Source organism: Xenopus tropicalis, chromosome 4 (genome assembly GCF_000004195.4).
Source record: "Xenopus tropicalis strain Nigerian chromosome 4, UCB_Xtro_10.0, whole genome shotgun sequence".
NCBI lineage: Eukaryota > Metazoa > Chordata > Amphibia > Anura > Pipidae > Xenopus > Xenopus tropicalis.
The window spans coordinates 149,675,445-149,686,983 of NC_030680.2; the positions used below are offsets into that span (position 1 = coordinate 149,675,445).

At 43.9% G+C, this 11,539-nt stretch overlaps 1 protein-coding gene across 2 annotated transcripts in view; it reads left to right on the forward strand.

Annotated features, from left to right (window-relative positions):
• Nucleotides 1-10,266, forward strand: part of wnt5a (Wnt family member 5A) — a 35,334-nt gene extending 25,068 nt beyond the window's left edge. For both annotated transcript variants that reach the window (XM_031901260.1, XM_004914179.4), the window contains exon 5: nucleotides 6,193-10,266. In XM_031901260.1, the coding sequence (XP_031757120.1) occupies nucleotides 6,193-6,651 (459 nt within the window). In that variant the 3' untranslated portion in view covers nucleotides 6,652-10,266. The remainder of the gene's footprint in view (nucleotides 1-6,192) is intronic.
• The last annotated feature ends 1,273 nt before the right edge of the window (nucleotides 10,267-11,539 follow it).

Sequence of the window (11,539 nt, forward strand, 5' to 3'; positions counted from 1 at the left end):
TGGGCTGTAATGGGCACCCCGTGTTGGGCTGTAATGGGCACCCCGTGTTGGGCTGTAATGGGCACCCCGTGTTGGTCTGTAATGGGAACCCCGTGTTGAGCTGTAATGGGCACCCCGTGTTGGGCTGTAATGGGCACCCCGTGTTGGGCTGTAATGGGCACCCTGTGTTGGGCTGTAATGGGCACCCCGTGTTGGTCTGTAATGGGAACCCCGTGTTGAGCTGTAATGGGCACCCCGTGTGGGGCTGTAATGGGCACCCCGTGTTGGTCTGTAATGGGCACCCCGTGTTGGGCTGTAATGGGAACCCCGTGTTGGGCTGTAATGGGAACCCCGTGTTGGGCTGTAATGGGCACCCCGTGTTGGTCTGTAATGGGCACCCCGTGTTGGGCTGTAATGGGAACCCCGTGTTGGGCTGTAATGGGCACCCCGTGTTGGTCTGTAATGGGCACCCCGTGTTGGGCTGTAATGGGAACCCCGTGTTGGGCTGTAATGGGCACCCCGTGTTGGGCTGTAATGGGCACCCCGTGTTGGTCTGTAATGGGAACCCCGTGTTGAGCTGTAATGGGCACCCCGTGTGGGGCTGTAATGGGCACCCCGTGTTGGGCTGTAATGGGCACCCCGTGTTGGGCTGTAATGGGCACCCCGTGTTGGGCTGTAATGGGCACCCCGTGTTGGGCTGTAATGGGCACCCCGTGTTGGGCTGTAATGGGCACCCCGTGTTGGGCTGTAATGGGCACCCCGTGTTGGGCTGTAATGGGCACTCTGTGTTGGGCTGTAATGGGCACCCCGTGTTGGGCTGTAATGGGCACCCCGTGTTGGGCTGTAATGGGCACCCTGTGTTGGGCTGTAATGGGCACCCTGTGTTGGTCTGTAATGGGCACCCTGTGTTGGGCTGTAGTGGGAACCCCGTGTTGGTCTGTAATGGGCACCCTGTGTTGGTCTGTAATGGGCACCCTGTGTTGGTCTGTAATGGGAACCCCGTGTTGGGCTGTAATGGGCACCCCGTGTTGGGCTGTAATGGGCACCCCGCGTTGGGCTGTAATGGGCACCCTGTGTGGGGCTGTAATGGGCACCCTGTGTTGGGCTGTGCTGCCGGGGGGATCTGCTTGTACCTCTATACTGGGGCTGTGCTAATACTGGTTGTACTGGGAGTTCTGGAGCTGTTAGTGGTGGTCTTTGGGTATGATTGGGTATTGTGGGGCTGTGCCAGTCAGTGCTTGGGTATTGTGGGGCTGTGCCAGTCAGTGCTTGGGTATTGTGGGGCTGTGCCAGTCAGTGCTTGGGTATTGTGGGGCTGTGCCAGTCAGTGCTTGGGTATTGTGGGGCTGTGCCAGTCAGTGCTTGGGTATTGTGGGGCTGTGCCAGTCAGTGCTTGGGTATTGTGGGGCTGTGCCAGTCAGTGCTTGGGTATTGTGGGGCTGTGCCAGTCAGTGCTTGGGTATTGTGGGGCTGTGCCAGTCAGTGCTTGGGTATTGTGGGGCTGTGCCAGTCAGTGCTTGGGTATTGTGGGGCTGTGCCAGTCAGTGCTTGGGTATTGTGGGGCTGTGCCAGTCAGTGCTTGGGTATTGTGGGGCTGTGCCAGTTGTGCCAGTGGTGCCAGCGCATCTGTGTGGGAAGATTCAGAACCCCTCAATGAAAAGTGCTGGGCCTCCAACTGCCATAGAAACAGCATGACGCGTCCGGCTTGTTAAAATATCAATCATCCCTTTAACCACAAGCAGCAGTCTGGCAGCTCCTGCGCCCAATCTGTCAGTTTCCTAATATAAATCTGTTTGGGTGGAAATAGAGTGAAAAGAGAATCCTATTGAGGCCAATTCTCCTGGGAGAGTCACAGGCTGGGGATCCGGCGTCGTGTTCCCTGGGTGCAAAGTGTCACCGAGGCAGTAGCGCAGGTAGTAACTGTCACTCACGTACACAGATTGAATTTTATTGCCCTCTCCGGGGCATCGGCGACTGATACGGGGTGTCACATTCACACACGTCAGCAGCAGCCGAGGTGCCACTTGGCTTTATCTAGAAGTAAAAAGGGAAGATTTTTACGAAGAGCCTTGGGCTGTTGGTCTTGTACCCCCATACTGTACTGTCTATGGGAAACACTATGGCACCTCCTACCCATATGTATAAATACAAATATACAGAGAAGGAATGTTCTGGGCACACAATAAGCTGTACCCCCATACTGTACTGTCTAAGGGAAACACTATGGCACCTCCTACCCATATGTATAAATACAAATATACAGAGAAGGAATGTTCTGGGCACGCAATAAGCTGTACCCCCATACTGTACTGTCTATGGGAAACACTATGGCACCTCCTACCCATATGTATAAATGCAAATATACAGAGAGGGAATGTTCTGGGCACACAATAAGCTGTACCCCCATACTGTACTGTCTAAGGGAAACACTATGGCACCTCCTACCCATATGTATAAATACAAATATACAGAGAAGGAATGTTCTGGGCACACAATAAGCTGTACCCCCATACTGTACTGTCTAAGGGAAACACTATGGCACCTCCTACCCATATGTATAAATACAAATATACAGAGAAGGAATGTTCTGGGCACACAATAAGCTGTACCCCCATACTGTACTGTCTAAGGGAAACACTATGGCACCCCCTACCCATATGTATAAATACAAATATACAGAGAAGGAATGTTCTGGGCACACAATAAGCTGTACCCCCATACTGTACTGTCTAAGGGAAACACTATGGCACCCCCTACCCATATGTATAAATACAAATATACAGAGAAGGAATGTTCTGGGCACACAATAAGCTGTACCCCCATACTGTACTGTCTAAGGGAAACACTATGGCACCTCCTACCCATATGTATAAATACAAATATACAGAGAAGGAATGTTCTGGGCACACAATAAGCTGTACCCCCATACTGTACTGTCTAAGGGAAACACTATGGCACCCCCTACCCATATGTATAAATACAAATATACAGAGAAGGAATGTTCTGGGCACACAATAAGCTGTACCCCCATACTGTACTGTCTAAGGGAAACACTATGGCACCCCCTACCCATATGTATAAATACAAATATACAGAGAGGGAATGTTCTGGGCACACAATAAGCTGTACCCCCATACTGTACTGTCTATGGGAAACACTATGGCACCCCCTACCCATATGTATAAATACAAATATACAGAGAAGGAATGTTCTGGGCACACAATAAGCTGTACCCCCATACTGTACTGTCTAAGGGAAACACTATGGCACCCCCTACCCATATGTATAAATACAAATATACAGAGAGGGAATGTTCTGGGCACACAATAAGCTGTACCCCCATACTGTACTGTCTAAGGGAAACACTATGGCACCCCCTACCCATATGTATAAATACAAATATACAGAGAGGGAATGTTCTGGGCACACAATAAGCTGTACCCCCATACTGTACTGTCTATGGGAAACACTATGGCACCCCCTACCCATATGTATAAATACAAATATACAGAGAAGGAATGTTCTGGGCACACAATAAGCTGTACCCCCATACTGTACTGTCTAAGGGAAACACTATGGCACCCCCTACCCATATGTATAAATACAAATATACAGAGAGGGAATGTTCTGGGCACACAATAAGCTGTACCCCCATACTGTACTGTCTAAGGGAAACACTATGGCACCCCCTACCCATATCTATAAATACAAATATACAGAGAAGGAATGTTCTGGGCACACAATAAGCTGTACCCCCATACTGTACTGTCTAAGGGAAACACTATGGCACCTCCTACCCATATGTATAAATACAAATATACAGAGAAGGAATGTTCTGGGCACACAATAAGCTGTACCCCCATACTGTACTGTCTAAGGGAAACACTATGGCACCCCCTACCCATATGTATAAATACAAATATACAGAGAAGGAATGTTCTGGGCACACAATAAGCTGTACCCCCATACTGTACTGTCTAAGGGAAACACTATGGCACCCCCTACCCATATGTATAAATATAAATATACAGAGAAGGAATGTTCTGGGCACACAATAAGCTGTACCCCCATACTGTACTGTCTAAGGGAAACACTATGGCACCTCCTACCCATATGTATAAATACAAATATACAGATATGCTGCTCAGGAGACAAATAGGACAAAGAGAGACAGAAATGCTTTCCTTACCCCTAATGGCCCACTTTTATTGTTTTTTTTTCTACAAGTAAACCCACCAGGGGGCAGTATATCATTAATATCTTCAGTGACAAATGGCCACTCTGCCAGGAACCCATTACCCAGGAACCCTATGGTTTCTTGGGAGCCATTGAGGCCCATGTAGAAAGCTGCAACATAAAATCTACACAATTTATTACATGGTGTATTGTGCAAATTGTTTACACACTTACAAATACAGTTTTTATTTACATGTTAGAAGTTGTTCTAGCCTGAAAGTCTAGAAATTCTGCAGGACACAGGCAGGTTCCATGGTGGACTACTGGGCAAGTAAGACTCCTACAATGAAGCCTACCATGGTTCAGCTAGAGCTTCCAAAGGTTTAGCTTGGGACTTGGGTTCTTCTGTATCATCCTAACAGGTCGTCTTTACGTGCCCAAAGTGCTCCCAACATATTTAGGGTAGGGGGTAGAAATATCTTACCATCACAACAAGTCCATCCTGGGGAAATAATGTAAAGGGGAACATAGGTCCTAGTGAAAAATGCATCTTCTTGGATGACCACGTCCTGAGGATGGTTCGGGGTTCTACTGCCACCCCGAAGTGCTGTACAGCCCACCAGTGACATAGAATAAAGCTCCCTAGATGTGCCAAAAGGGAAGCTTGAGTCCATGGAGCACTTGGCAGTGGTGAGACCCTGAACACTACTTGGCTTTGGCTTCATGTATGTACTTTGTCAACTCCAAGTAGACCTCTTTGCCATCAGGAGATGTCACCTTGATGTGACTGCATATTGTAATAATTCTTCTTCTCGTTCCCCTGGGGTACAGTGATGTCCACTAAGGTGGTGGAAAATAATAATAATACAACTAAGACCCATAGGAAAGTTTCCTATAGCGATTTGGGGAAGAGGGTGGTGGCCAGGACCTCCTAATTGTCTCATATTTATATTAGTCAATCCCCTTGGTTCCTACCATGGTTCAGCTAGAGCTTCCAAAGGTTTAGCTTGGGACTGGGGTTCTTCAGTATCATCCAAACAAGTCGCCTTTACTTGCCTAAAGTGCTCCCAACATATTTAGGTTAGGGGGTTGGAATATCATACAAGTCAAAGCAAGTCCACCCTGAGGAAATAATGCAAAGGGTAATATAGATCCTAGTAGAAATTCAGCTTCTTGGATGACCACGTCCTAAGGATGGTTTTCTGTTCTACTGCCACCGAAGTGCTGAACAGACCAACAGTGACACAGAATAAAGCTCCCTAGATGTGCCAAAAGGGAAGCTTGAGTCCATGGAGCACTTCACAGTGGTGAGACCTATGTTTAAGAAGCATAGGTTTAATTTTTGGAGAGTTCATGGACCATCAGTAAAAAGTGGGGGCTCTTCTGATCCCAAGTATAGATTAAAGTTCTGTAATTTATTTTTGGGAGGTACATAGACCTTTAGTCCAATTTGGGGGCTCCCCTGATACTAATTATTATAGATTGAAATTCTGTAATTGATTTTTAGGGGGCTCAGAGACCATCAGTCCAAGTTGGAGGTTCTTCTGATCCCAAGGACTATAGATTAAAGTTCTCTAATTCATTTTTGGGAGGCACATAGTCCATTAGTCCAAGTTGGGGGCTCCTCTGAGACCAAGGAGCTTAGGTTTAAGTTCTGTTATTAATTTTTGGAGAGTTCATGGACCATCATTAGTGGTGGCTCTTCTGATCCCAAGAATAATAGATTAAAGTTCTGTAACTCTGAACACTACTTGGCTTTGGCTTCATGTTTGTACTTTTTCCTCTTTGCCATCAGGAGATGTCACCTTGATGTGACTGCATATTGTGATATTACTTCTTCTCGTTCCCCTGGGGTACAGTGATATCCACTGAGGTGGTGGCAAACAATAATAACACAACTAAGACCCAGAGGAAATGAGGGTTTGAGGGGATGAGGGTTATGGCCAGGGTCTTCTCATTGTCTCATATTTATATTAGTCAATTCCCCTTTAGGAATGATTGCTAACCCCCTTTCCTTTTCTCCATCTCTTCCTGTAGGCAGTAAGTACCTTGGCCGACGTTGCCTGCAAGTGCCACGGAGTATCCGGTTCCTGTAGCCTAAAAACCTGCTGGCTTCAGCTGGCGGACTTCCGCAAGGTAGGGGATCTATTAAAGGAGAAGTACGACAGCGCGGCGGCCATGAAGCTGAACACTCGAGGGAAGTTGGTGCAAGTCAACAACAAGTTCAACTCGCCCACGATGAACGATCTGATTTACATCGACCCCAGCCCGGATTACTGTGTGCACAATGAAAGCACCGGATCCTTGGGGACCCAGGGCCGGCTGTGCAATAAAACCTCGGAGGGGATGGACGGCTGTGAGCTCATGTGCTGTGGAAGGGGCTACGACCAGTTCAAAACGGTACAGACTGAGCGGTGTCACTGCAAGTTCCACTGGTGCTGCTACGTCAAATGCAAAAAGTGCACCGAAGTCGTCGACCAGTTCGCGTGCAAGTAAAGCCCCCACGCACAGACCTTTAGGACCTATATCAAATATCGCCTTTTTTTTATTTATAGAGATCACACGGGAGTTGCTTCTGGGTCCACTTACTCCTCGGTTTCAAACAACCTGCCTGGAATATAAAGAAACAAAGGGAAAAATAAATAAAATGAACTGAGGATATTTATTTACAGAGATAAAGACTTTTAACGCTAATTGGAGAGACTTGGGGCAAATTGCGTGGCCGTAGGGTGGAAAGACAAAACTGGAGGTTGGAGTTATCCAGGAGGTCACGTGGACTTTTGGTGTTCTCTTCGCAGTGATCTGAAAAGCACGTTGGTTCCATTCTGTCTATAAATCATGACACATAGCTTTCTATTTTCTGGTTACGTAGTGACGTCATCCTAAAAGCTTATACCCTGTGAAAAGAGATACCCCCCCCCTCCTTACTGCATTCTAATGGTAAGGAATATTGGCATCAGGTCTTAGATGTCCGCTAGGAGACATCTCTGATGATTGAGAAAGGGCTAAAGGCATTTATGGAAATCGGAGCTTAATTGGTCATGGGGTAACGGTCGGACCATTTTCGGTGGTGGTAACTCAGTCCGTGTTCTCGTGGGATTGGACAGAAAGAGAGAATTAAGCTCCCTGCTTGGCATAAAGATGTCATTATTTTCCATACTAACGTCTGAGGGGCTCATAAGCCTTTACTACAAGTTGGGGGGATTCTCCGATCCTAAGCAGTATAGATTGCAATTCTATGATATATTTATAGGGCACTCGGTAAAAATCAGGGGCTCTTCTGATCCCTATGAGTACTGGATAAAGTTCTGTAAGTCATTTTTGGGAGGTACATAGACCTTTAGTTCAAGGGGGGGGGGCTCCCCTAATCCTAAGTATTATAGCTTGAAACTCTGTAATTGATTTTTAGGGGGCTCATAGACCATCAGTCCAAATTGGGGGCTCCTCTGAGACCCAGGAAGCATAGGTTTCATGGACCATCATTAAAAAGTAGGGGCTCTTCTGATCCCAAGAGTTCTGTAACTCATTTTTGTGAGGTGCATAGACCTTTAGTCCAATCTGGGGGCTCCCCTGAACCCAAGTATTATAGAGTGAAACTCTGTAATTGACTTTTAGGGGGCTCATAGATGATCAGTCCAAGTTGGGGGCTCTTCTGATGCCAAGGAGTATTGATTAAAGTTCTTAAATTTATTTTTGGGAGGCACATAGAACTTTGGTCCAAGGTGGGGGCTTCCCTGATCCTAAGTATTATAGATTGAAACTCTGTAATTGATTTTTAGGGGGCTCATAGACCATCACTCCATGTTGGGGGCTACTCTGAGACCAAGGAGCATAGGTTTTTGAAAAGTTCATGGACCATCATTAAAAAGTGGGGGCTCTTCTGATCCCAAGTATAGATTAAAGTTCTGAAATTTATTTTTGGGAGGTACATAGACCTCCTGTCCAAGTTGGGGGCTCCCATGATCCTAAGTATTCTAGAATGAAATTATTTAATTGGTTTTTATGGGGTTAATAGACCATTAGTCCAAGTTGGGGGCATCTCTGAGACCAAGGAGCATAGGTTTAAGTTATTTTATTAATTTTTGGAGAGTTCATGGACCATAAGTAAAAAGTGGGGGCTCTTCTGATCCAAATGAGTATAGATTAAAGTTCTGTAATTTATTTTTGGGAGGTACGTAGACCTTTAGTTCAATTTGTGGGCTCCCCTGAACCTAAGTTGGGGGCTCCTTTGAGACCAAGGAGCATAGGTTTAAGTTCTATTATTCATTTTTGGAGAGTTCATGGACCATCAGTAAAAAGTGGGGGCTCTTCTGATCCCAATGAGTATAGATTAAAGTTCTGTAATTTATTTTTGGAAGGTACATAGACCTTTGGTCCAAGTTGGAGACTCCCTTGATCCTATTATAGATTGAAATTCTGTAATTGGTTTTTAGGGGGCTCATAGACCATCAGTCCAAGTTGGGGGCTCTTCTGATCCCAAGGACTATAGATTAAAGTTCTCTAATTCATTTTTGGGAGGCACATAAACCATTAGTCCAAGTTGGGGGCTCATCTAAGACCAAGGAGCATAGGTTTGAGATCTGTTATTAATTTTTGGAGAGTTCATGGGCCATCAAAAAAAAATGGGGGCTCTTCTGATCCCAAGAAATATAGATTAAAGTTCTGTAATTTATTTTTGGGAGTTACATAGACCTTTGGTCCAAGCTGGAGGCTCCCTTGATCCTATTATAGATTGAAATTCTGTAATTGGTTTTTAGGGGGTTTATAGACCCTCAGTCAAAGTTGGGGGCTCCTCTGAGACCAAGAAGCATAGGTTTAAGTTCTATTATTCATTTTTGAGAGTTCATGGACCATCAGTAAAAACGGGGGCTCTTCTGAATTGCTTTTAGGAGGCTCATACACCATCAATACAAGTTGGGGGCTCCCCTAATCCCCAGGATTATAAATTGAATTCTGTAATGTTTAGGGAAGTTCCCAGACTTTCAATACAAGTTGGGGGGCTCCTATGATCCAAAAACTTACAGATTAAACGTCTATAATTCCTGTAGAACTTTATTTCCCAAAAGTCCACTAATTTGCACACTGTTTTCGGGCAAAATATACTGATTTTATTCTGACGACGGGACAAGCTTGGAAGGACACGTTTCTCTTTATTCTAAATCCATCTGAACGATACAGAGCGGGAAAAAAAAATCACATATTTTACATATTATTCAAAAATACCTAAAATACATGGAGGTCACATTTATGGGATATCGTGGTCTGCTGTTTTCTATTTCAAAGCTTTTCTGTTTTTTTTGTGACAATATGTATATAAATATATATATATATTCTTTAATACTGCCAGTAATTAAATGTATTTATTTACACATATACTTAGGGGAATTTTTTTTTTTTTTTTTCACATATAGACATTTTTAGGATTTTTATTTTAAAAAATCCTTTTTGACATTTTATGAATTTTTTTTTTTTTTTAGAATTTCTTATTCATTTGGTGTCAGGTTTTCTTGGGGTTCTTTATAAGTAATTTAAAGCACATAGTCATGGTCAAGGTACTAAGGTTTCACACGCTACGATATAATGCACTTGAAACAATTCTTTTCATCCCCTGTTTCCGTACAAAAAGGGCATTATTTAAAAAAAAAAACAAAAACAAAAAATTTAAATTAAAGTCCAAACTGAATTCCCTCCCCCCAAAAATGACCCTAAAAAAATACAAGGAAAAATCAAAAATCAATTTTTTCCATCCCTTTATGAAGAATGATGATTACACCGCCGTACTTGCCTTCATGCCACAACAAATATTTATATTTTAGCAGAATTTTTTTTTTTTTTTTTTTTAAAAAGAGATTTAATTTTTACCAATCCAGACTATACATTGGAATTATTTAATGTAAAATATTTTACTTGTCATCAAGAAATGTAAATCTATGTTCTTCTCTTTGTATCTTGTACATGTAATGTACATATTGTGTCGCCCTAATTTGATTTGTATATTTTTACTGGCTTTAAAAAAAAAAAAAAAAAATGCCGCCGAGAGGTACGTGGCCGACGCCATCGTTGAAAGATAGACTATAAAATAATAAAAAAAAAAAAAATTATTACTGTAAAGCGTTTTGCGTTTCTGATTTTCTTACGGCAGATTATTCTTGTTGAAAAAAAAAAAAAAGGCAAAAATCGTTAATTGTGCCCAAAAACTTTATCTATATCTGGTATAAAAAATCGGGCAGTGGCCCCTGTTGGGGGCGTGGCGGGGGCACCATGGGGGGGCGGGACCCCAGGGGGTGTTTGTTTCTCAAAGTCGAATTAACTCACATTTCGATTGGTCGCTTATTTATTAATAAGGAAAACCCGTTCGAAAAAAAAACTCGAATATCTTGAATATTTCGAGTTTACGAGCTCGAAAAATTGTAGTTTGAGATTACGGCCTGACTTTCCTCCCATTGGCTCCTATAGAAACTCGCTAGCTTATAGGCGGCACATTTTTACATTCTGTTTTTTTTGCACTTGATAAATTCCAGACAATCGTGATTTGGAACCATAACTCGAATTCGAGTTTTTTTAAAGAGCAAAAAAACTCGAATTGAGAAAAAAAAAAAATTTGGTTGATAAATCAACCGCTAAGAGAAAAAAATATCTTAGAATTAAAATGTAGACATTGATATTTAATTAATTTTTCAACTTTTTTTTTTTAATTTCACAATTCTTTTCCAAATCATATTTGCTTTTCTATATTGCCTTTCTAAATCCTGAAATTCGAAATCCTATAAGTGACCCGGGGTAAGTGATGGTTGGCAACGACCGAGTAACATTGTATTTAGGCCCTAACTGCACCCCCAGTCTGCCTAAAATTGCCTTCCTGCCCCTCACTTCCCCCAACCCCCAACTTGGCCACTGGATTTACACAGGAGGGGTTCAAGGCCGGCCTGGGTGCCCCATCAGGCCAAGGGAGGGGTTTAGGTGGGTGGTAGGGACCCCTGCAGGGGGTGTGGGGGGCCATAGTGGCCCCTGGGCTCTACATCTCCCAGTTTGACCCTAGGAAGGCGATTATATACTCACTCATTATATACTCACTCAGCCACTCAGCCCACTGCCTTGTTGCTAGCGTAAATTGACCCTAACAACCAGCAGGGTGTTGGGTACCAGTGAGCAAGATAGCTAGTGTTTTACCCTGAGCTGATGATAAGAAGCAAAGCAGTGCCGTGGGGTGGTTGGAGGGGCATTACAGCCCCCAGACTGGATTTGGCCGGAATCGGAGCCTTGTGAATTCCAAAAATTCCTCAATATTAAAGGGCCAATATCTTTTATATGTCTATGTGTTTGTTTTATGGAATTCTATTCTATAATTACTATCTGCAGCTTCAGTGAAGGCGCTACCGTTACA